The sequence below is a fragment of the Lucilia cuprina genome, chromosome 4 (genome assembly GCF_022045245.1).
Source record: "Lucilia cuprina isolate Lc7/37 chromosome 4, ASM2204524v1, whole genome shotgun sequence".
NCBI classification, from domain to species: Eukaryota; Metazoa; Arthropoda; class Insecta; order Diptera; family Calliphoridae; genus Lucilia; species Lucilia cuprina.
This window is the reverse complement of record NC_060952.1, coordinates 34,306,901-34,334,391: the sequence shown is the minus strand read 5'-3', so window position 1 is coordinate 34,334,391 and position 27,491 is coordinate 34,306,901. Positions and strand designations below refer to the sequence as shown.

Below are 27,491 nucleotides of genomic sequence, written 5' to 3'. Positions count from 1 at the left end.
GCGCGTAATCACGTTTGAACACAAAACGCGCCAAAAATCGAATAATATTGAAAACCAAAAAAAAAAAAAAAACAAAGTGTTGTACGTTGTTCTTTTTTTAATTGTAAATAAAATAAAAATAAATAAATAAATAAATAAATAAATAAATAAATAAGAAAAGTATTTGAGAATTGTTTAAGGCAAAAATATTAAATATTATTTTGACCAATTATTTGCAGTTTTATATCAATCAAATAGTGAGTGGGTGACTTCGTACGCTCTAAACGTGTTGTTTTCCTATCATTTAAAACGTGAGAATTTGATGTTCGTGTTCAATTCCCTTATTAAATATTAACACCTTTCTATTTGCATTTCTAGTGAATATTATTTTTTTTTCATTAAAAATAATAAACTAATTTGTTAAGTTTAAAATAAATTTGTTAAAAGTTTATTGATTTCTTTTTGTGTGTTAAAATTAGAACAAAATATTTCCACAAGTAATAATTAAGGAAATTATACTTAAACATGGGAAATACTAGTTCGATTTGTTCCAATAAAAACGCTGTTCGTCATTTCGATGAGAGTGGGTAAGTATAGAAATATTAAATTTAAATTTAATATGGGATATCATTTGGATAGCGTATAAAACATATCCTTTAAGTTTTAAGAGTTTTAATTAAAGTAAAAAATGATTTTTTTTTAATTCTTAAGTTCTAAAACGATCTGTCTGATAAATACGCGATGTTTTTTGTTGGTAAACGTGCTCGCATGGCTCCATACAATATCCTACAAGTTTTTTATTAATATAGGTCCATAATTTGCCTATACACCCATGCGTATACAGTAATAAATAAAAATAATTATATAGGGGATCAGTATATTGTCAATAATTCGTTCAAAAATGATAAAATTAAATTTTCTTGTTACAAACAGATACATTATTAGCTTATGAGGTATTTAGGTTTAGCAATTTTAGTAAGTGGACTGTATATGAGGGATCCATGACTAATTATGGCGCGATCTGGTAAATGTTTCGACGAATAATATATTTATTTACAGATCACATTCGTGTTAAATTATCTGATCCGAAAAAAAATTGTTTGTTTATTTAATTCATATTTTTGAAGTGGACCATATACGGAAGCTTTGATATATTTTTGTATGTCTTATTCATATAAGCAACATTTTGTGGTAATACCGATATTCTAGACTCTACTCGTATTAGTAGGTACTTATTTTGAATGAGGACTACATACAATTTTGAACCAGTTCTAATAATTTTCAAACAAGTTGATCTCCTGATCATGTATCATGAATAAAAAGCAAAATTTTGGGATAATACCGATATTCAAGACTCTAAGTACTTATTAAAATTAATCCATTTTCCTGGAGAACTACATGAAATTTTGAACTGATTCTAATAATTTGCAAAAAAGTTGATTTCCTGGTCATGTATCGGTTTGCTCATAAACTTAATAACAATGAATCCATTTTCCTGGAATATGTTTGTATGAGGACTACATTAAAATTTCAAAACGGATTACATAATCTGCAAACAAGTTGATCTCCTATTTATGTATCATGAATAATCATGTGCTAATACGGATATTCTATTACTACTCGTATTATTAGTAGCTTTTTGTCGAGATACGAGTATATTAAACATAATTATAAACTTAAAAGTCCTATTTGGCGGGTTCAGTTTTATGGAGCCTAGGTGAAATAATGGACCGATGTTAACTATTTCTATAAGCTTCGTCTACAGCACCCTAAAAGATCAAGGTTTACAAGCCTAATAGGGGGTTCGGTTGTATGGGGGCTAGGTGAAATAATGGACCGATGTTAATCATTTTCAATAGGCCTCGTCTATGGTATAATAGAAGATCATGTACCAAACTTCAATCAATTATCTTCAAAATTTGCGGCCTGTAGTATGATTAAAAGGTTTACATGGACGGACAGACGGGCGGACGGACGGACATAACTAAATCGACTCAGAAAATTATTCTGACCCGATTGGTATACTTTAAGGTGGGTATAGGACTAATATTATTGTGCGTTACAAAAACATCAACACAAACCCAATATACCCTCCCCACTAAAGTGGTGTAGGGTATAAAAATGTTATATAGGGTAAAAGGGGGACCATAGCCACTTTTTTTGAGGCGGCCTCAAATTAAAACCACAATACATTTTCTTAATTTTTTTCTTGGTTCGGATACTTAGATATTTTGGCTTTAGTTTTATTCCTTTCAATTTTTCTTAACTCATCCTCATGTACATATTTTTTAACTTTTCCGCACTGGCCAAAAACGGCTATACCGCCCCATCCATGGGGTAAATGCGTCAAGGGGATGGGCAGATTTGTCATTAGTAAAATAAAAGAAAAAATTATAAAAATTAAAACTTATTTTGCTGTTTTATACCTTAATTCATTAAACAAAGTATAATAATTTAGATATTTATTGTTTATTTCAGAAAACTTAACAAAAAAAATTAAAACAAATTATTACAGATTTATTCTATATTTTAACCAAATTTTGTTTTACATCGCAAGCATTACATATATTTGACGCATGTGACCCACGGGCTGTTCTGGGGTTTAGTTTCAATTTTTTTCGGGCTTCAAATTATATTATCGAAAATTTTATTATATCTTATTGTTCACTATTATTGACATTCTAATACTGACCAATATATTTTTTCTATCACAAAAACTTAAAAAGTTAGCACAAAAAGTTCACACAGCAGTTTCACAGCCCTTTGAAAAACAATTAATCATGTCTGCCTCCCATCATATGTAAAGTTAATGTTTCAAATTTTCAGGGATGATAGATAATCGATAAACGAAAACAAAATTTAATAATGCAATAAAATCGATTACTCGGTTTTCAGGTTATTTGCATTGACAGATGTGCCCCTATGGCGAATGATCCTCCTTCTACCCTATTGATTGTTTCGGAATTTTGCTCTTATATATCTGTATGTTATGGACCCGGAGATAAATGACTTAACAAGTATACATTCATTTTAATTTTTATAAGTAATATATATTTTTTGAAAGTTCTGCATTTCAACTTAATGACTTCATTTGTAATTGTTGCTAAATTTATTTGTATAAACAACAATAACAAAATTTAATGAATAAACATACAAGTTTCAGCTAAAAACAAAGTATACAAAACAATATAGAAAAAAACTTGAAATCCTTCAAGTGATTGTCATACAGCATTCAATATTTGATTATAAGTTGCATTTCAAAATTGTAACAACAAATATTAGGCGGTCAAACGACTATAGAAAAGCTACAATGATCTAATTGAAAACCGTCTATATGTCTGGTATTTAAAAAAAAATACACAGTTTAACTATTTAACTGACACGCAATTAGAGCACGCAGTTTTTTTTAATAAAACAAGTAGAAAAAACTAAACACGCATTAATTGAATTTTTATAGTTGAAATATTTACACAAAAAATGCCACAGACCTAAATACTATAAACACTCATGTCGATATCGTGTATTCAATAAACAGGTGTATAATTAAAATTAACTTAATACAAATGGAAAAAAATCTTATGTTAAGAATGTTCAACAATAACTTGATAACAACCACCAACAACTTGAACACTTGTTTCTCACTCGATAATTAAGGATGAATTCCAATAATGTATACGAGGTATGCATGTAGTACCTTCAAAAAATGTTTAAAATTCGACCAACATTAAAACATGTAATATTTCTATATTCGGCTGTGCCGAATCTTATATACCCTTCACTATGTATGTTTAAAAAAACAGTTTTTATTTATTTTGTATCTCTTCACACATGTCACACATAACATACACACAATCAAATATAAACTGTAGCAGAAAGAAATATTAACCGTTGTACTGTAATACCACCGTCAAACTGTATTACCACCCTCAAACAAATATGAGCTGTATTACCAACATATTAATGCTTTATCTCCTTGTTCTTCTTATACAAAAAAATTCACAGCTGAATAAAACCAAATACACACACAGTGTTGTTGTTGCTTTTTTAACAAAGCATGAACAAAATGTGGCTTTTTTAATGAAATTTTCAGAGGTTGTCTCGGATTTTTGCTCATATCTCCGTTATTTATAGACCGATTTTGCTGATTTTAAATAGCGATCTTCTCGAAAGCATGTCTAACTGAATTATTGAAGATTCCGAAGATCTCGCCGATATCTGGGGACCTCTAAAAATATTTTGCCCTACTCCGCTTTGAGCCCTCTTTTTTGCCAAAAAAAAGTAAAAATATTCCGAAATAAAGTTAAAAAAACAAACCAAATGCTTTATTTTTTTTAAATAATCCCCATTTTTAACATACATACTGACTGGTGTAGGGTATCATATGGTCGGTTACGCCCGACTATACATTCATACTTGTTTAACTTTATTTTGGAATATTTTTACTTTTTTTGGCAAAAAAATGAGATTTTTTAAGAGGGCTCAAAGGGGAGTAGGGCAAAATATGGCCCTATGCTTAAAAATGTTGGTAGAGGGAGCAAAGTCTTCTTCAATATTATTTATGTAGAATTTAAAAGTGTTATTAGTGTTTGTAAGTGAATTTTCACTTTTAAGACATTTTCTGAAGGGCAGTTTGTATGGGGGATAGGGTCAAATAAAGCCCGATCATTACAAAAATCGGTAGTGTCATTTAAAGTTCTATAAAACTAATTTTTGTCGACTTTTGTTAACATAATATATCATTTGAATTAATTATAAGCCAAAAGGCCATATTTGGGGGGTACGGTTGTATGGGGGCTAGTCGAAATAATGGACCGATTTTAACCATTTTCAATAAGCTTCGTCCTTGTGTGTGCCAAATTTCATCTAATTATCTTCAAAATTGCGGCCTGTACCTTGCGCATAAGGTTTACATGGACAGCCAGACGGACGGACGGACGGACATAGCTTAATCGACTCAGGAAATGATTCTAGGCCGATTGGTATACTTTAAGGTGGGTATAGGACGAATATTTTTCTATGTTACAAACATCCGCACAAACCCAATATACCCTCCCCACTAAAGTGGTGTAGGGTATAAAAAATCTTATGTTAAGAATGTTCAACAATAACTTGACAACCACCACCAACAACTTGAACAAGTGTTCACTCGATAATTAAGGATGAATGCCAACAATGTATACGAGGTATGCATGCAGTACCTTCAAAAAAATGTTTCAAATTCGACCAACATTAAAAAAACAAACTGTAATCAAATGTTAATCGAGTCCATGCAAATTCAAGGTCAATAGACAATGAACATAGATTTTATATTGTTTTATAAAAAAAACGTTTACCTGCATGTTTTTTTTTTTTACTGAAATCTTTACAAAACCTCAAACCATCGTTTTTTGTTTGTATACGAATAAAAAGTACAACCAACTTAACAACAATTAACTTTTAATAAACTGCACATAAAACCAGTCAACCATTGAAAATATAATTAAATGTTTTAAATTAGCCAAAGCTCTTTTTCATAAATTCACATTATAACTTTTTTTTAACTTTCAAATATGTTTGACTTTGAAGTCAGTTTCTTTTGTTGATTTTGACTTAAATGACCATTTAACGAATCGCATTTATTTAATTTTAACATCAGTTGTTCTCAAATAGATCGTTTTTTGAGTTCCCTGATCGACCGAATCGAAGTGTATATACGTTGAGAACTGCTGATTTGTACACTGAAAAAAGTCCATGCCTACTATATACGAAAAATGTCGTGCACTGTACGAAAAGTTCGTTGTTTCGCACCACGAAATTCTTTCATAATATATACGAAATTGTTCGAAATATTTTAGTATAATGCAAAATAATAGTAGAATAATTAATTTACATAAATTGAAAAAAAAGTGAATTTTGAATAAATATGGTAAATTTATGCAAACATTTTTGTTCATTTTATAATAATTTTTCTAATTTCAGTTCAAAATCATTCTCCACACGAATTTTTATGTTTTTTTATGAAAACAATTCGTGAATAATATTATACTTTTTCATAAATTTTATAAAAATGTTGTAGTTTTTTTAATGATAATATAATTAATATCATTATGTTTAATTTCGCTAAAATTTAAGAAAATATATTACGAAAGGTTTTCGTATTTTCGTAAAAATAGAAACGGGTTTTATTAAATAATATTTCATATTATACACGAAATTTTTTAAATATTACGAAAATAGAAGTTACGATTTTTTTTTGTAAAGTTGAGCATGGATTATTTTCAGTGTATATTTCGGAACAATTTAAAATGTGCATTGGGAAAATTGACATTGAATTTGATCAAAATGATCAAACTTTAAACAATTGATAATTTAAACAAGTATGAATGTGTTTTCGATACAGTGAGTATGTTCAAAATATGGATTATTTATATACCCACCATCAAAAAAGATGGGGGTATATAGATTTTGTCATTCCGTTTGTTACACATCGAAATATTGTTAATAGACCCACAAAAGTATATATACTCTGGGTCCTTATTAAGTTTTAAGAAAATCTAGCCATGTCTGTCCGTCCTAGTAATCCAAAAATCTTTACATATTTTTGAAAAAAAAAAAACAGATTTTTATAAGGCAATATTGTATAAAATATATTGTATAAAATATACATCTTTATTCCGACTTTTAAATATAATTTCATCAGTCGCTTATTGCCGCAAATAACGATAAATTATCTATAAATATTATATTTTTCGGAAATCATCAAAGTTTTTCAAATGTCCATTAAAATGAGGGGGGCATATTGATATCGTTCGTCCATTTGTAAAACATTGAAACATCGATCTATGACCCATTAAAGAATATAGATTATGACTCTTAATAGTATTTAAAACATCAGTTCATAATTGACTATATCTCTCATAAGAAGTAGCTTCCAGTAAATGACTTTAATGCTCGGTATTATCAACATAGGTATAAAATCATAAGAACGAAAAGAACATTTAGTAACACCAAGGGATATTCATGTAAGACCCAACAAAGTATATATATTTTGGGTCGACTTAGCTATATCCGCCTGTCTGACTGAAACAAGCCCATGTTAAAAAAAATCAAACAAATACATCGAATTTGATAAATCGACGAATTTTATCAATATTATATTATGTCCATCTTAATATATTCTTTGTTGTCCTAAGCAGTTTGGTATTCAGCAAAATGCGGTTTACAACGTAAAAGTTATGAGTAAAAATTTCAGACTTTCAAAAATACTTTTATTTTATATTTTATTACCTAATAAAGATATCGGGTTATTTATAATGAAATTGTTGAATGTATATCTAAATAAGTCCTGTTAAAAAAGTTTGGATATCCGAATAAAATTCTACCTAATTAGGGTAGAAGGGGGATCATTCGCCATAGGGGCACATCTGCCAATAGCGAATAACTTGAAAACTCAGTAATCGGTTTTATCGCATTATCAAATTTTGTTTTCGTTTATCGATTATCTATCATCCCTGAAAATTTGAAAGATTAACTTTACATATGATGGGAGGCAGACATGATTAATTGTTTTTGAAAGGGCTTTGATAATATTTCACTGTGTCAACTTTTTATGCTAATTTTTTAAGTTTTTGTGATAGAAAAAATATATTGGTAAGTATTAGAACGTCAATAGTAGTGAACAATTAGACATATTAATAATTTCGATAATATAATTTGAAGCCCGAAAAAATTTAAACTAAACCCCAGAACTGCCCGTGGGGCACATGCGCCAAATATATGTAAAGCTTGTGATGTAGAACAAAATTTGGTTAGAATATTGAAAGAAATCAGTAATAATTTGTTTTAATTTTTTTGTTAAGTTCTGTGGAATAAACAATAAATATCTGCTTTATTACACTCTGTTTAATGAATTACTAATTACTAATGACGAATCTGGCCCATCCCCTTGGGGTAACCATGGATGGGGCGGTATCGCCGTTTTTGGTCAGTGCGTAAAAGTTAAAAAAATATGTACATGAGGATGACTTAGGAAAGATTGAAAGGAAAAAACTGAAGCCAACATATCTTAGTATCCGAACCAAGAAAAAAATTAAGAATATGTATTGTGGTTTTAATTTGTGGCCGCCTCAAAAAAAAGTGGCTATGGCCCCCCTTCTACCCTACATATGATTTGTAAAATTTTTGTTTGGATTATTAAAAAACATAAACGGGCATCATTCGGATATCATTTAAATCATTCTTCGATTTTTTTCGGATCAGTTCATAATATTGCTTAGAATATTTTATAAGCCATAGCTTCCATATAAGGGCATCATTCGGAAATCACTTAAATCATTCTTTTTCATTTCCGACTTTTTTCTTGTCTCAAAATAGGTCTTTCGATCATCATTCTATGGACTTCTTGAATCGCTATCCGACTAAAATCTAATTTTTTATTGAAAATGGCAACTCAGACAAAATAACGTCACCAACAAATGTTAATTCTCAACAGTGTTTAAATTTTGGTTGGCATGAGTGCATTATTTACACTACAAACGTATTAAAATATATGTATATCGTCACCTAAAACGCAAACGGTCCTATCTAACAATTTTAAAAATTTACAGGAGACCGGAGGTGGTAGGGATGGAGGCACTGGTTAAGGAGCGCACAACAGGCCTGATAGAGGCCTATGTGCATTTCTTCCGATTTGATGTATATATGTATGTACATCCTCCTTTTAAACTAACTAATTAATTTTGGTAGGGGGACATTTGTTTTGGTGCAATATTTCAACATTAAAATGGATTTAGAATTTTTGGTTAAATATGACCGGTTACGCTTTATGTGACGATATGTAGGTATATATGTAAATATACATATGTATGAATGTATTTATTGTCGCCTCTGTTTTGTTGTTCTATTTTTTAAAATTCGATTTTATTTTTGCAAAGCAAATCTGTATGAAATATATATAAGAGAAGACATGTAAACAAACTGATAATGAAATGAACTTTCTAATAACAAAGATTTTCTTTAATTTTCCTCAATAGTCTTTACAAATCAGTTGTTTTATAAGCGTTTAAAAAGCAAGACAGTGGAATTTTATAAACATTTTACTTTAAAATTACTTTATTGATTATTGATTTATTTATTTACCACAGCAGACACCTTTTTAAATATATGTATACACATTTTGCTAATTTCAAAGTTCATTGTGTTTACATTTGCATATCATTTCTTTTACTATTAATTTAAAATTATAAAACACTTGTTTTAAAACAAAAGTAAAGAAATACAACAAAATTATGCAGATTAAAGTTTTACCAACACTATTAATGTCAACAAGATTTTTGCGTTATGGAAATCGGTAAGTTTGGAAATTTCATAATTTTTATACCCTTCACCTTCGTGAGAAGGGTATATATAAGTTTGTCATTCCGTTTGTAATTTCTATAATATAATTTTCCGACCCTATAAAGTATATATATTCTAAATCCTTATAGATAGCGGAGTCGATTAAGCCATGTCCGTCTGTCTGTCCGTCCGCCTGTCCGTCTGTCTGTTGAAATCAGTTTTTAGAGGTCCCCAGATATCGGCGAGATCCGAATCTTCAATAATTCAGTTAGACATACTTTCGAGAAGATCGCTATTTAAAATCAGCAAAATCGGTCTATAAATAACGGAAATATGAGCAAAAATCCGAGACAACCTCTGAAAATTTCATCAAAAAAGCCACATTTGTTTCATGCTTTGTTAAAAAAGCAACAACATTACTGTGAATTGGATAAAGATGTACATGTGCGTGTGGAGATGTATTTGGTTTTATTCAGCTATGTATTTTTTTGTATGTTTGGATGCTGTTCTGTTCTCACAAGAACAAAGAGATAAAGCAGTAATATGTTGGTAATACCTGATATTTGTTTGAGGATGGTAATACAGTTTAACGGTGGTATTTCAGTAAAAAGGTTAATATTTCTTTCTGCTATAGTTTATATTTGTTTGTGTGTATGTTATGTGTGACATGTGTGCAGAGATACAAAATATATAAAAACTTTTTTTTAAAACATACTTGGTGAAGGGTATATAAGATTCGGCACAGCCGAATATAGAAATATAACTTGTTTTTGTTTATAGCTGCCAAAAAAGCTTGTATCAGCTGTTGCTCTTAAAATGTTTGCAGATTTGTTTTTTTACACTCTTTTTCATAAATATGTATGTTTGTATGTAAAAATTTATATTTTTACTGATAGTGATTGAAGAAATATTTCCTCATCATAACATCAGCCGACTTAAATATAAATTATGTACCTAATTATCATTTGTTATTTTGTAGACGTTATCAGAGTTCTATAGCGTGCTGTCTAATGTTTTGAAAATGATTTTTGTACTCATAAAATTTAATTACAAAAACAAACACTGAAAAAAAAACTTACATTATAAAACTTTAATTCTAAGAATACAAAGGTTTTAGTCCATGAAACCAATAGAAATATGTTTTAATTTATAATACATAATATAGATATCTTTAAAACCCATATCTTACATTAATACACAATCTAATAGCGTTAATAACATATGTTGGAATTCAAACTAGTCCGATTTAAAAAAAAAAACATTAATTTCATTATTTTTTCAGTGTATCAATTTCCAAAACAAATATTATGAAAACTGCATAATCATAAAAACAATAATAATTAAAATAGCGAATCATCAACACCTTTCAAAAATTGCGTATTTGGGAATGTGCCAATGACTTAACATAAAAATATTCACCAAAAAAATATATATCATCGATCAATAGTATTTATGGAACTTAACTGAACTATTGAAGGTCATAGTTTAAATTCTAATATAAAGACAAAGATTTTGATTTTTTTGGCTTTTACTAAAAAGAAATCTATATTTTTATACCTTATGATTCTGGGTTAACTTTAAAATCACCTTAAAAAATACTTCAACATTTCTAAAAGGCTATACATATAATTTTAGAAAAATCAGTTTATTATTGACTCTACTTTGCACATAACCCATCTAACACAATATTGGTATAAGTATTTCCCAATAATGGTTCAAATAACAGGGACTAAAATATGTATATTTCTCTAAAAGATTGAGCTGCTCTAAATTAAATTCCAAATGTTAGATTATTGATACATACGTTAGGGTTTTAACAAAATTAAACCGATTCGATTTGGAGCAAAGATCAATTTTCAATTTTTTTCAATAAAATATATATAAATCGTATTGTATACATTTTTGCTGATTGATTCAAAATTGCTTATAGTTTCCATATAAGGTCCTGAAATTATGATATGGACATAATTAATAATAAGAAAAACTCCCCGGGAGAATATTAACTTAATGAAAGACCCCAACTTGATGTTACTACAATCCCGGGTAAAGAAGAGCAGACTATAAGTCTGCGGTACTATAAACTCCTGATGTCACTTCACTCCTCGAACATGCCTTGGAATAATTTGACATGGGGACGAACAAGAGAACCACATAATATGGTACTAAGGAGCTAGTTGTCCGTAGTTGGTTGAGTTTTATTTTATTTATCCACGTGATGGCTGTGGTTTACAGTCAAATTCGCGGAAAGAGTGAGTTGCTTTTAAAAGACTAATATTAAATAAGGTAAAGTCTATATTTCGGGATAAATTCGATGCTGTTGCCGATGACAACAGATACCCCACAAAGGAGTGACTGTGGGACTTAGCGTTAGAAAAAAATTGTTGTTATATGTATAAGGGTTTTCTCAGCCCGTATACCTAGAATGCTGGATTGAAAGATCACATATAAGTGATACCATCGAATTTTCCTCCTTGACCAGGTATGCTCAAAAAAAATTCTGTTCAAGATTGACCACAGTTTGTTCTCTTGAGTAAGAACAAAGTCATGGCTTATTTGATGTATTCGTACTTCGATCTACCGGTTGTGTCTCTAGGTGTCATCACATCTGCGTGGTTTTAAACCATGTTATGCAATGGTCAGATATAAGATAGCTCAAGTACTTGAGCAAAGTGCACTTCTACAGCGGTGGTGAATCGTCACAGAAGTTCAACCTTTGATTGAAAAAGATCACCGTGAAATAAGGCCAATACTGCAGGTGTTCACGTAAAGAACTTCGACATGAACTCAATAAGGATAATGTATTGGATACCAAAGTTTAGGTTGATCAAAGCAATAAAAAACTTTATGAAATTTCGTGTTTAAAGGGGTGAAATATTCAACTCGAAATAAGTTTTATCTAATTTATGTTAAGGAAGTCCGGGTTCACGTAAAGAATTTCGACATGAACTCAATAAGAATAATATATCGGACATCAAAGTTTAGATTGATCAAAGAAATAATACACTTTAGGTAAAACTTTGTTTTTAAAGGGGTGGACATTCAGACGAAATAAAAATGGTGTAAAATAAGATTTATCAAATTTATGTTAAGGAAGTCCTGGGTTATTCGTATTTTTACTTTGAAATACCAACACCAACCAACAAATAATTTCAAAACCTTTTAAAATATGACATCATTTTGTAAATTCCCGCCATTAACAAACCGATCGTTTATTTAGAACAGGTTAGATGAAGGTATGGAGTTGTTAACAAACGTTTTCAATATACAGTGAATCAATTAAGTAATTTGCCTATGTAAAATTTTATAAATTTTGAGAAAAAACTTTATCTGAACAATTATTTACAGCAAAATAAAACTATTTGTTTGTTTTATCTTTTAAAGAATATCTTTTATTTTAATTTTCTACCATAAAATGTAAAATCGTGCTATTATTTAACGAAATTTTTCTTAAAATGAGAACTTATTGTTAATTTTTTAGGTCAATAAAGTATTTTGCTTTTTAGGGTTTTTTTTTTTTGTTATTTTTTTCAATATTGCTGCATTATTTTACAAAATTTAATATTTTTATTATTCCTATATATTAGAATAACATTTTTAGATATATTAGTAGTGGAACGACATTTCTTGGACATTTCTTAACTGATTTATTATCCTATATACCTACAAGAATTTATCAATATTTGACTTAATATGAAATCTATCGTTTCCTTGATTAAATTTCGAAAATAAAAAGTAATCTTGAATTGGATACATGATATATTAGATAATCAATGGATTTGGACCTAGATAAAATGTTTAGTCTATATATTATAACAAAAATAATCTAGGTTTTTCATAATTATGTATTGATAAACAAAAACTACATAACGGGAACCCCATTATACTGGGGAGTACTGTGTAAATTTTATTTAGAATTGTAGAATATTGATTCTTATTCAATAAATCTAACACAAAGTACAATCCTAGCTACTCTGACTATGGGGACATCACCATATACCACTATAGGAGTATTTCATGATAAAATCCTTATTTTCAACCTCATATTTTAAATGCTTTATTTTATTAATAAGATAGTAGGCGTATCCAGATCCTAAGGATAGTTATTCTTGAATATTTATAAGTGTATGTATTAGCTCAAAATTTTTACTTTTGTTGACCGTAGGCTTAGATAACCACCTCTATTTTAAAATATCTAAATTAGCCATTTTTCCTGTACTACACGACAGCTTATTTTACATTGGTTTCAAGCATCCTCAGGTCTGGTTAGAGGTCTAAATTAAAACATAGTATTCCTTCTAGTTCGTATATGGATTTTGGAGAAGATAAATCACGAATCCAATAGTTTTCCATGAATACAAGTCACCTCCCTTTGGCAGTTAAAGATTTTGAAGCACCACTCAGTGCGTTTCTTCCAATAATTCTTTGGATCATTTCATCAATTACTCTATTTAATATTTTTTAATGTTATTGATTAAGCATCTCATAATTATATTTCATTGATTTGCACTTGTTCTAGAAATCTACAATAATTTTTTATATCGGAATTGCCTCATTATTATCCATTAAACATTTTTAAGGCAAATAACATTACATTTTTACACAATGAGGATATGATTTTTGCAAACACACGTCCTTTTAACAATAAAACAATAAATTCCAAAAAGGAATTAAAACATAATTTGAAAAAAAAACCAACGAAATTAACCGAAATTCTCAACCGAAATGCAAAATACTTTATTGACATGCAAATTCTGATAAAGAATAATAAAATGCAACAACAAATGCACCAAAATTTGTATTTTAATATTTTTTTCTTGGTTTTCCCATTTTACACAATCTCCATTTTTTAATTGGAAAAAATAAATTTACTTTTTACATGTTTTTTCCAATTTTATTTATGAACAAAAATCTAAATTCTAAATTAAAAAAGTTAGGCAAAAAACTTAGTTGATTCACTGTATTAAGTAATTGCAATCAAAGAACACAAAAACATATTTATTTATGAATACGCGTGTATAATTTTTTTTTAAGTAATTGAATTAATGGAAATTATTTTCGAAAAATAAACTCTTAAAATTTATTAATAAAATCTTTTTCTATTAAATATACAATTTTGTATTATAATTTATATAAATTGCTATAATTTAATTGAATATTTTGTTTTTCTAAATTTCAGTTCACCAGTATATCCAACGGCAGCAAACTCTTATGGCCCCTCTCATGGTCAGACAACGCCAAACGAGCAACACTTGTATAAAACAACAATACCAATAAACGAGCAACAACAACACCATCATCATCAGCAATGTAGTAATAAAATCAATGGAAATGGCACACTCCAAACAGCTGATCAACAGTTAAGAGAAACAACAGCTGCTGGTTGTGCTAATAGTGGTTGTCATTGTAGTTGTGGCTATAGTGACGTCACAACCAATACACAAACTGGGGTTTCCTCACCATCGCCAAAAACTTGTTATTGTATGAATAGAAATGCGAACACCACCACTATTATGTCTACTGTGCGCAATAGCCAAGCGAATGGAAATCATACGACTACACCATTAGCAACAACAACAACTACCACCACCATTGAATATGAGTTGTCGAACGGTGTTGCTAAGCTTTGTAAAATCAGTACTAGTCGTATCGCCGCCGAGCAACAACCAAACCAGTCGCTAGACAACGTTAACAATAGTGTTTTAAATTATACTACAACAGCAGCAGCAGTTGAATCATTGTCGGAAAAAGAATTCACTGAAAAGGAGAACAAGAAAACCACTTCCAATTTACCGCTTCTTACACCAGCGGATCTAAAGGATTTAACACGAAATGTTAATGCTATAAACGCCTTTAATCAAAATTTACGTTATTCATTCTTAAAATCTCCTCATATTAATCTACAACAAAGCGCAAATTTCACCATGTCTTGCACAAATAATGGTTCCTTGAATAATGCTGCCCGAGATCGTTTGGGTCTGTGGGGCTGTGGTGGTGATAATGATGTTCCTGGCAGTGTTTCCGGTTTGGATCGTTTACATAAAAAGAAATATAATAAGGTAATTATTATTAAGATTTTTTTTCCATTTTGTCGTGTTTGCAAAAAAAGCTTTTTAAATCATAAATAGTGTGAAAAAAAGCTTTGAAAATCTTAAGGATACACATATATGTTTTTTAAGCTTTTGATGAATAATTTATGACGCTTCTGTTAAGGGTTAAAATGTTTTAATGACGGAAAAAAAGAAACGAAAAAAGTAACATATTTAAATGTGTATTACAATTAATTAAAAGTTTTATTCATGACTTTAGTGAACTTTGTGTAAATGAGCACGACGGTGATTGTTTTAAAATTCAAAATGTTGTATTACAAAGTTTGGATTCAAATTTTTCGAACTTTAAAATATCCCCAACTTAATTATGTGTATCAACAGTAATTCATTAGAGTAGAACTTGTCATAGGTCGGAAATTTTTCCATTTGACTTTAGGTCAACCAGTTTTTATAACCTACACCACTATAGTGGGGGAGGGTATTTTGCGTTTATGCTGAAGTTTGTAACACCCAAAAATATTGGCCCTAGACCCACCTTAAAGTATACCAATCGCCTCAGAATCACTTTCTGAGTCGATTTAGCTATGTCCGCCTGTCCGTCCGTCTGTGTGTGTGTGTCCATGTAAACCTTGTGCGCACGCTACAGGTCGCAATTTTCAAGATAATTTGATGAAATTTTACACATACTCTTTTTTGGTTCAATGACGATCGCTATTGAAAATGGTTAAAATCGGTCCACTATTTCTCCTAGCCCCCATACAATCGTACCCCCAAATCCGGCCTTAAGGCTCATAAGTACGTTAAATGTTTTATAGTGTCAACGAAAATCAGCAAAAATTAGTTTTATGGAACAATAATTGACGATACTAATTTTTATTGTGATCGCGCCTCATTTGACCCTAGCCCCCCTACAGACTCCCTTTCAGAATATGACTTGAAGGTCAAAATTAACTTTTAATTACTTATAAAACGATTAAAATCTACATAAATGACTTTGTAGTAGACGTTAATTCATCTACCAAAATTTATAAGGATAGGCCCATATTTACCCCTTCTCCCCTATGAGCCCTCTTGCAGAAAATCTCTTTTTTTGTCAACAATAAGTAAAAATATTCCACAATAAAACAAATTAAATGCTTTATTTAAAAAAAAATCAAAATTTTAACATACTGACTGGTGAAGGGTAACATATGGTCGGCAATGTCCGACTATAAATTCATACTTGTTTCGTTTACTAACATTTTTGTCGTGAAAAAAATCCCCATTTGTGAAATGGAACTTTGTAAACATTGAACAGCTGTTCCATACAAAATCAACTATTGTGAATGAATTGTTCACAACAAGTTCACGATAGCAATTTTTCCTTCGAGGGAAATAAAAATTTCAGGGGAACAAAATTATCACTTCTATTGGCGATAGGGATGATTATCATAATTAGAACTAAATATTAATTAAGTTTGAAAATTTTTAATAAAAATTTCAAAAATCTTTCAAAATTAATTTCTATATTTGGAAACAACAGGAAAACCAACCTTAAACCTTGCTAAGCTTGTCTATTAGATACTCAAAATAATCACAGTGTCCCAAATATGTAGAACTATAGCAGACATAATCCAAATTTCTAATAATCGATATTAATATTGAATAATTTTCAAATTCACAAACGGTTCAATTTCATGGGAAAATTTTAATCTGTAAACAACATTTTTTTTTTGAAATGAGAAACAAAAACACTCAAAATTATAAAGATTAATGGGTCTTATCAAAAATATCTCAAATCTAAACTATTTTATCTACAAACACACTTAAAATTCGAAATTATTTAATAACATATTTAAAAAAAAGTAATAACAATCATGTCATTTATAAAATTCTTTATCGTCATATCAAAATCACACAACAATAGTAAACACTTTAAAAAAAATTTAAACCTAAGTGAGCTATTTATATGATCATAAACAAATGGAGTTTGTTAAATACTGAGTGTTGCCGATAATTTAGAAAAAAAAACAATGTTCTCTGGAAATTTTCAAAATAACTGACGTTGTTGAGTATTCAATATTTAAACTATCTGAAGAATAGGATTTTAAAATTATTTGTTAATTTTTAATACTATAAAGTAAAATTTCAATTCAATAATTAAATTTCAGCTATATATATTCTGAAATATTTAATTATTTTCAAACTTTAATAAATCGGAAATTTTAAAATATTTTTTTTTTGTGTTAAAATTTAAAGTTACGAATATATTTAACTTTAATTTTTTGGAAAAAAAAGTTGATTAATATAATTTTATTAAAATTGTTTCTATAACATTTACTATGACTTCTGGTAGCTCTGTTAATACAGTATCGTATATCCATAATTTAATTCCTGTATTTTTCCACACTCGGTCATTTATTCAAGGTCATCATCACGTAGAACTCAAATGTTCATTTGTTTGTATATATTGTAGTATCTTAATTATTACTTGAGAGAACAATAAAACAAAACAACTCATCATAATTTAATCGATATAAGCAAATGCTATATACAAACATCCATATATATTTTTCAAATATTATATAGAAAAACCTCAGGCACGTTTTGTTAGAGAAAATCGATATAAAAAAATGTGTATAACAATTGTAAATACACTGCGAAAATATTAAACTGCGAAAATTTTAGAAGGAAATGTTGGGAGGATTACTCTGAGTTTCGATTCGAAAGAATAATTGTCGAAACATATTGTATTCGGGATACACATTTTAACTTCATACTCTATGTCAAATTAAATTGTGATTGTTTAATAAAAAAATTTTGAATCTTGTTTCAAAATAACCACTTCTTCAACAAGTGCATATAGAATCACTTCAACTTTGAAACTTGTGATGTCGCCATTACTTTAGGAGCAAGTTTCGTCGAATATTATTTGAGATTTTTAAGTATTTCTAAGAAGTTTTCCTCGAAAAAATAGTATTTTATCACTGATTAAACGTTTTTTCTGAAATAACTAATTCTAGAACAAATGCACTCAGAACTACTCAGAACTACACTACACTTAGAAGGCATTACCAGTATCCATTACGCCTAGCACTCATACTGTAGAACATTCTTGTTATTCTAAAGTATTTTTATGGAGTTTCAGGAACTAGTTCATTGGTACACTACCCAGCAGTTCGACAAAGAGTCAATGCATATGAAAAAGACAGTAATTTCCACTAATTAACCAGTTAACCACCTGGATGATCGTAATTCGTATGTTTTGGGTCATTCGTCACGAATGTACCCTTTGTAATCGAGAATTAAGACAGTCGTCACTTTAGTGTCCCCTTTGTAAGCGAGAGCGGAGGCAATCGTCTCTTTACTGTCTCTTCGAAGGGTGTAGAGTGACGATTGACTTCCTCGTAGGACAAGCCCATGTTAAAATGGTCGGTCACCTGGATAGTGAGGTGGCTAGGGGCCACCACAAGTGGTAGGTTAAGTGGTCAGTTCGGGACTGCCCCGTCGAACTGCTGGGTACTTCATTAGAACACACGGATGATAGAACAGATTGTAGTCTAGAATTTCTACAAAAAGGCCTTCTCTTAAATATGTCCAAAAATGGAAAGTGTAAAAAAGTACACACTGGTATTTGAGTTAAAAATTGTCGCCTTGTGTAACTGGACCAAAATTTCACATATCAGTTTTTCCAGATATCGTATTCTAAAGCTTTGACTTTTTCAATTTTTGTTTTTGTTATACTCCAATCTTAACAAACTTATATGAAAAGATGAAGTAAAGCTTACCTAGAACTAGTTCCAAAGGCGTCAAATTCCTAGAAAAACCATTGATTAAAAACTGTTCGAGTAGAGTGTGTTTAGTATATATGTATACTTTAAATAATCCCAGCAGTTCGACGGGACAGTCCCGAACTGACCACTTAACCTACCACTTGTGGTGGCCCCTAGCCACCTGACTACCCAGGTGACCGACCATTTTAACATGGGCTATCTTTCGAGGAAGTCAATCGTCACTCTACACCCTTCAAAGATACAGTAAAGAAACTATTGCCTCCGCTCTCGCTTACAAAGGGGACACTAAAATGACGACTGTCTTCATTTCGTATGCATTCGTGACGAATGACCCAAAACATACGAATTACGATCATCCAGGTGGTTAACTATTAGTGGAAATTACTGTCTTTTTCGTATGCATTGACTCTTTGTCGAACCGCTGGGATATTTTATCATAATGAAAAAATTTTACAACAAAAATTCGCTGAGTGTTTGCTAAATGATAAATGTCAAAGTCATTCCGCAAACAAATACCTACTTTTCATAATAATAACAAAAAAATATCATGAGTTTAGTTTTTTTTTATCTAACAAATGTGCAAATTTCGTCATGTTTGATGAATTTTTTAAAAAGAAACTAAAATATACATTTGACTCACAAAAGAAAAATAAAAATCATTGTGAGTACACAGACAATTTGAAGAGTGTACGAGAGATGACGTACGTACATATGTACAAACATACATGAATATGTGTGTCATTTGAATAACATAATAGCGGTACTTCCCCCCACCGTACAAACAACCAAGAGATTATTTTAAAAAAATATACTAAAAGAGATTAAAATAAAATGCTAATAAAGAAATAAAGAGCATTTTGTTATAAACAAATATTTTTATTTATTTAGTTAAAAAAGTTAAACAAAATTCTGTTAAATAAATATGAAGACAAGCCGCTATATAAACAAATAGTTATAGATGTAAACAGAAAAACGTACATAGAACGATTTTAAGAGCAAAAAATTTATCATAATTTTTTATATAAACTATAGGTTATTGAATGTTTATTTATCAATCAAAATTCTCTATATTACTTCGTTTTTAACTTATAAAATTTAGTGGTTAAAATCTATAAATCAAAGGCGATTAATGATTGTGTTTTTTTGAGTTAACGGTAGTTATTTAACTTTAAAAACCTACAATTTTGTATACAATAGTGTTTTTAATATCATTATGACCATGTTAATGCTGTTGTTTTGGTTATGAAATTTTTATATGACCGTCAGCTCACAGACATCAATGATCATATTTTATTTAATATTGCATTAAAATTGTTGTTGAAATATTTAATGATCTTAAAGATCTATGAGTTAATGTCATGGCCATTTTGATATTTCCTCTTTTTTTGTACATACATATGTGTTGATTTCAAAACAAAACTTTACTTTTTAATCATCAATTAGCAGAGACTTAAAATACTTTCCTTTTAACACCATTTTCACACTACTACGATTTTAGAAAATAAAATATTTTATTTCAAATGAGAGAGAAAGATCATCATTGCCAAAAAACTGTTTCGCTTTTTATACCCTACACCACTTTAGTGGGGAGGGTATATTGGGTTTGTGCTGATGTTTGTAACATACAAAAATATTCGTCCTATACCCACCTTAAAGTATACCAATCGGCTTAGAATCATTTTCTGAGTCGATTAAGCTATGTCCGTCCGTCCGTCTGACTGGCTGTCCATGTAAACTTTGTGCGCAATTTTCAAGATAATTGGATGAAATTTGGCACACATGTTTCTCTTGGCCCAAGGACGAAATGGTTAAAATCGGTCCATTATTTCGACTAGCCTCCATACAACCGTACCCCCCAAATAGGGCCTTTTGGCTTATAATTAATTTAAATGATCTATTATGTTAACAAAAGTCGACAAAACTTAGTTTTATAGAACTTTAAATGACACTACCGATTTTTGTAATGATCGGGCTTCATTTGACACTATCCCCCATACAAACCCCCCTTCAGGAAATGACTTAAAGGTCAAAATTCACTTACAAACACTAATAACACTTTTAAATTCTACATAAATAATATTGAAGAAGACTTAACTCCCCCTACCAACATTTTTAAGGATAGGGTCATATTTTGCCCTACTCCCCTTTGAGCCCGCTAAAAAAAATCTCTTTTTTTTTTGCCAAAAAAAGTAAAAATATTCCGAAATAAAGTTAAAAAACAAACCAAATGCTTTATTTTTTTAAATAATCCTCATTTTTAACATACATACTGACTGGTGTGGGGTATCATATGGTCGGCTACGCCCGACTATACATTCATACTTGTTGTTTTTAACTATTTGCTTAGTAATAGTGATATTGAAAACTTTTTATTTTGGTCAATAAATCATGCGATAAACGGGCTTGTGCCAGAGTAAAAAAAATAACTTTAGCATACCAATGTCAGGGCCAATTTAAAACTTATAAAAACAATAGTTTTTTTTTTTTTATAATAAAAGTATGTTTTTACAAACATCATAAAAACAACTGATCGTATGATTAATTAAAATAAAAATAAATTATTATTTTTAAACATTCCATACGGAATAGTGCTCAAAATTAAAAAATATTTCTAAGTATTAATACGTACATAATGATCGTATGTTAAGTCATAACTTATGATTATTATAATTTGTATTTAAATAAATTATATTTAGAAACAAATTAAATTACAAATATTATTTATACATATAAAAATCGTGCAAATGTTACACGAAAAATTAAATAAATTTTTGCATGATAAACTAAATTTGTAATAATTTTGTTGAATACAATACATATCTATTTATTAAATAAATGGTAAAATATAGTTTTTTGCAATTTTTTTTTATAAAAAAAGTATTAACAAAAAATTTAATTACTAAAATCCCCCATTCGTTATACGTGATCATAGTCATATGTTATTTTGCTGTATAAAAACATTATTTTGTATATTTCTAATAAAATTTTGTTGTTGCCACGTTTTGCCAAATTTATTGATAATGACCGTAAATAAATCAATTTGCAATAACTAGTATTAGATATTTTATAAACAGGCCAATTTAAAAATAACCAATCAAACAGAAACAAGCACAGTTCAACAAATTTTTAAACCAGGGACCAAAGTAAACTTTTATAAATTTTCGGAACATATTAGATTTTTGGGATATTGTCTCTTAAAAAAACTGTAAAAGTAATTACTCTTTATAACAACGAGAAGACATCTTAGTTGTTTAAATTTATCATCTTTAAGTTAAAATATATAGAAGACTAATGAAGATTTTAAAGTCTACAGATCGATCTTTCACACGACATGATTAAGGTGATTGTAATTGCCCAGTTCTACTTTCGCCTTTAATAGTAGTTCTATTCTGAATTATAAATTTCTGCTAAAAACTATATTTAGTAGTCTATAGACTAGATCCTGACATAGCCCACTAGTGTGGGCTATGAGTTGCCGATAGTGGCTTTATTTTAAAGTCGACAGATTGAACTTTCACACAACATGATTAAGGTGCCTATCCTGCAATTGCCCAGTTCTACATTCGGCTTAAACAGTAGTTCTATTTTGGATTTTCTGCTAAAAACTATATTTATTAGTCTATAGACTAGATCAAAACATAGCCCCTAGTGTGGGCTATGAGTTGCCGATCATGGCATTATTTTAAAATAGACAGATTGGACTTTCACAAGATTAAGGTGCCAGTCCTGTAATGTTACATTCGCCTTAAATAATAGTTCTATTCTGAATTATAATTTTCTCCTAAATACTTTATTTAATAGTCTATAGACATAGCCCATAGTCCATTCCATAGTCGTTTCCATAGAACAGTTGATAGACTAGTCAAATACAATATAAAAGTTCATGGATTACTATGTAATAGATCTATATATATAAAAGAAGAGTAGCATTACTGACTGACTGATTCATCATCGCACAGCCCAAACGTCTGAACCTAAAATCATGAAATTTTGAGAGTAAATGTGTTTTTGGTTATGTAGATCCACTAAGGAGGGATTTTTGGAAATTTGCACATTTACGGGTAAAACAGGTTTTCTTAATTATCTTACACAAAATTAGTGATACAAGAAAAATTCTAAATGCACCTGTATCTACTCTTAAAATGAGCAGATGGGTGTCTGGTACTTTTTTCAAATTCGTACATTTAAGGGGTAAAAATGTGTAACAAAGGTGATTTTGGTACCTTTTTTGGCCCCTTATAACTTTTGAACTAATTAACATAATACAATTTTTATAAATATTTTAGATACATCTCTAAAAATTATGAGACACCTGTTTCTTACTTTTTTAAAATTCAGTACTTTTTGGGTGTAAAAGGGAGAAAACTGTATTTATGGTACTTTTTTTTTAGCACATTAAGAAAACTTTTTCTGTTTATTGAATTACTCCTATTAAATTACGGACTAACTCTTTAATATTTATTGTAATAAAATGTTTGCTATTTCAGCAGGGAATAAAGTACCAAAAAGGGGAAAAAAGGGAAGTTTAATTTTATTCAAACTCATTAAGCCAATTTTCATAAAATTTGAAAAAATATTTTATTTACTCACACAAAATAAGCTGTTGGTATACTATTTTGGAATTCGAGTACTAAGGCCTATATAGGATCAAATTCGAGTAAATTGTTTGGTACCTTTTTGAAAGCACTATTTTCTGGAACAATTGAATGCAGATTTAAATCGTTTGAGTTTTATTTGTGATATGTAGATTTAAATACGGAACTTTTTTTAAACTTAATTCTTGAAAAAGTATATTTCAAATTGCATTCTTTATTAGTACTAAATTTTATTCCACTTTTGGTACTTTTTCTTTCTTCAAATGATACTCTTTGTATGTTCTTTAATATTAATTCAAAACACCTCATGGAATAAGATTCTTTAAGAAAGAACTTTTTAGTACTTTTTTTCTCATAAATGGTACTTTTTTATTTTTTAAATTGTTCAACCTAGGAACATTAATTTTAACATATATGGTCTTGACTGAATAATATTCTGTAAGTAGGAACTATTTGGTACTTTTTTATTCTTCAAATGCTACCTTTTAGATTCTTTATAATGGTTAACCGGAACACACGGCCCTTATTAAATGAGAATTTATTAAGAGAGATTTTTGTACTTTTCCTTTTTTCCTATGGTATTTTTGGATATTTTTGCGATATTGAACAGAGATATTAAAAATAAAATTTAAAATGTATGAACCTTAGTGAATGAGTATCTACTGAAAGGGACTTTTGGTACTTTTTCATTCATTAAAATTATATTTTTTGTATTGTATATAATATTGAATATTGAACCAAAACATGATATTTTTGATTAAATGATAATCTATTAGAGATATTTTATAGTACTTTTTTTCATATAGTACTTTCGAAATTGTCCATAATGTGGAAGCTAAATGAATGAAACTAAAAATACAAGCTTCTTACTAACGTATAAAACTGATATTGAACGTATAAAACTGAAAAATTAAAAAAAATTTTTAATCAATTTTAATTTTCAATAAAAGTAAACAAAATTTTGTATGTATTTAATTTAAGTTGGGGTAGCGAAGCACCCAGGGTATGCTAGTAAAGCTATAAATACTGACAGATCAAATACTGGCGAATAATGTAATTAATACTAGTCTAGCCTACACCACCACTAAATTATTATCATGACCTTTAAATGATCTATTAAGAGCAATGTTTTTTTTTAATTTTGTTTATAAATTGTTGTGAAAGTATCTTAATTCCATGATTTATAGCTACGATTAATGATATACATAAATATATATAAACGTCGATAATAAATAAAATTATGTTAGAAAATAATATTAAAGGTCATTTAAATAAATAGTAATACATTTTTCACAAATAAATTGTAATTAATAACATTTTTTCTATTTAAAATAATTTTTCACAAATAATGTATAATTAATAACATATCTATTCTATTTAAAATGTTTTTTTTTTATAGGGTCTTGCATTTTCCCTTGAAGAACGTCAAATCTTAGGCATACAAGGCCTTTTGCCAGCCAGAGTTAAAACCGAAGATGAACAAGTTCAGCACAGTTTATTGTTGCTCGACCGTTTGGAAAATGATCTGGACAAATATATGTATTTGAATAACTTGGCCGAACGTAATGAACGTTTATTCTATAAAGTTCTATCATCTGATGTTGCTAAAATGATGCCTTTAGTCTATACGCCCACAGTAGGATTAGCCTGTCAAAAATTCAGTTTAATCTTTCAATATCCCAAGGGCATGTATATAACAATTAATGATAAAGGACATGTATATGATGTTTTAAAGGTAAGTTTTAATTTAAGAAACATTTTGTTATAGAGAATAATCAATATTGTATTATGATGATTACAGAACTGGCCCGAAACAGATGTACGTGCTATTGTTGTTACCGATGGTGAGCGTATTTTGGGTTTAGGTGATTTGGGTGCCAATGGCATGGGTATTCCTGTGGGTAAACTATCACTTTATACCGCTTTGGCGGGCATCAAACCACACCAATGTCTACCCATTACTTTGGATGTTGGCACAAACACCGAGAGTATCTTAAATGATCCTCTATATATTGGTTTGAGACAAAAGCGTGTCACCGGTCCAGAATATGATGAATTCATTGAGGAATTTATGACCTCGGCTGTACGTCGTTTTGGACAAAATTGTTTAATACAATTCGAAGATTTTGCCAATGCTAATGCTTTCCGTTTGTTGGAAAAGTATCGTCACGATTATTGTACTTTTAACGATGACATTCAGGGTACTGCCTCTGTAGCTGTGGGAGGTCTGTTGGCTTCACTGAAAATCAAGAACACTCAATTAAAAGAGAACAAAATTTTATTCCTCGGAGCTGGAGAGGCGGCTTTGGGTATTGCCAATTTATGTTTAATGGCTTTAATGAAAGAAGGACTTTCGGAAGCCGAAGCTAAAGAACGCATTTGGATGGTTGATAGTAAGGGCTTGATTGTTAAAAATCGTCCAGCCGGTGGTCTTAGCGAGCACAAGCTACACTTTGCCCAAGACTATGAACCAATCAATACTCTGGCTGAGGCTGTTGAGAAGCTAAAACCTTCCGTACTCATTGGTGCAGCTGCCATTGGCGGTGCATTCACCAAGGAGATACTTGAAATGATGGCCGAATTCAATGATATGCCCATAATATTTGCTCTATCTAATCCGACCAGCAAAGCCGAATGTACAGCTGAACAGGCTTACACCTACACCAAAGGCAAATGTATTTTTGCCTCCGGTTCTCCTTTTGATCCCGTGGAATATAACGGCAAAACATTCTATCCCGGTCAGGGTAATAATTCGTATATATTCCCTGGTGTTGCTTTGGGTGTTCTCTGTGCCGGTATGTTAACCATACCGGAAGAAGTGTTCCTAATGTCAGCTGAACGCTTGGCAGACCTATGCGAACCCGAAGATTTGGCCAAAGGCAGTCTATATCCACCACTAAGCAAAATTACCGAATGTTCCATTGAAATTGCTGCATATATTATGGAATACGCCTACAAAAATGGTAAGTGTAAAAAGCTTTAAATTATCTATGTATATTCACTATCTATAACATAACTTCTTCAATCTTAATTTTACAGGTTTGGCAACTGTACGTCCTGAACCAGAAAATAAACGTGACTTCATTAAATCGCAAATGTATGATCTATCGTATTCATCATCTGTACCAGAAGTTTATGCATGGAGTCATAAACTTTAAATCATACTACTATTTAATCTATTATTATAATTACTTATAAACAAAAGTCTAATTTATGTGTGTGTAAGAATTGTATAAATTAATCAAATTAAAAAAGTCTACAATGCAAAAAAAAAGTCAATATTGAACTTACACTTTATGAGGAACATTTTAACTTTAGAACTTTAGTAGTATTGTTTTATTTCACTATCTTTTAGTTATTAAATTCAATTGAAATATGATTTTATTTAATATTTTTATTTGTAATTCTTATTATTTGTAATTCTTATTATGGTTAACAACAACATTATCATTCCATTTTTGTTTTTTTAATTAATTTTTTAACTACAAGTATGTAGTTTAAACTTTATTTTATATTGTTGTAATTATTTGTTTATTTTATAATTTTTCTTATTTTATGTAAGGGTATGATGATGCTATTTGATATTAAATAATTTATTATAATAAAATTAAAAAAAAATACATAAATACTAAAGTGTTTAATTATTTACTTTTTTTCTTTGCACGACACTCTTAACACTTAATAAGAGTAGCTTCAAGAACTGCCCAGCATGGCACCAAGTGCGATTTCAATATCCCTTTGAGTAGATTAGCTTAACATATTTAATCAAAATTGATCTCTAA

At 29.6% G+C, this 27,491-nt stretch overlaps 1 protein-coding gene across 2 annotated transcripts; it reads left to right on the top strand.

The window, feature by feature from the left end:
- LOC111682706 (NADP-dependent malic enzyme-like) lies at positions 1 to 27,335 on the top strand. 2 transcript variants are annotated; one of them, XM_023444700.2, is made up of 5 exons: positions 1 to 566; positions 14,471 to 15,350; positions 25,109 to 25,444; positions 25,511 to 26,672; positions 26,749 to 27,335. In XM_023444700.2, the coding sequence occupies exons 1-5, from the start codon at positions 505 to 507 to the stop codon at positions 26,865 to 26,867; spliced, it is 2,559 nt and encodes an 852-aa protein (XP_023300468.2). In that variant the 5' UTR covers positions 1 to 504; the 3' UTR covers positions 26,868 to 27,335. The 2 variants fall into 2 exon arrangements, with proteins under 2 accessions (XP_023300468.2, XP_023300467.2); XM_023444699.2 differs by lacking the exon at positions 1 to 566 and adding an exon at positions 9,093 to 9,307.
- Positions 27,336 to 27,491: the final 156 nt, after the last annotated feature.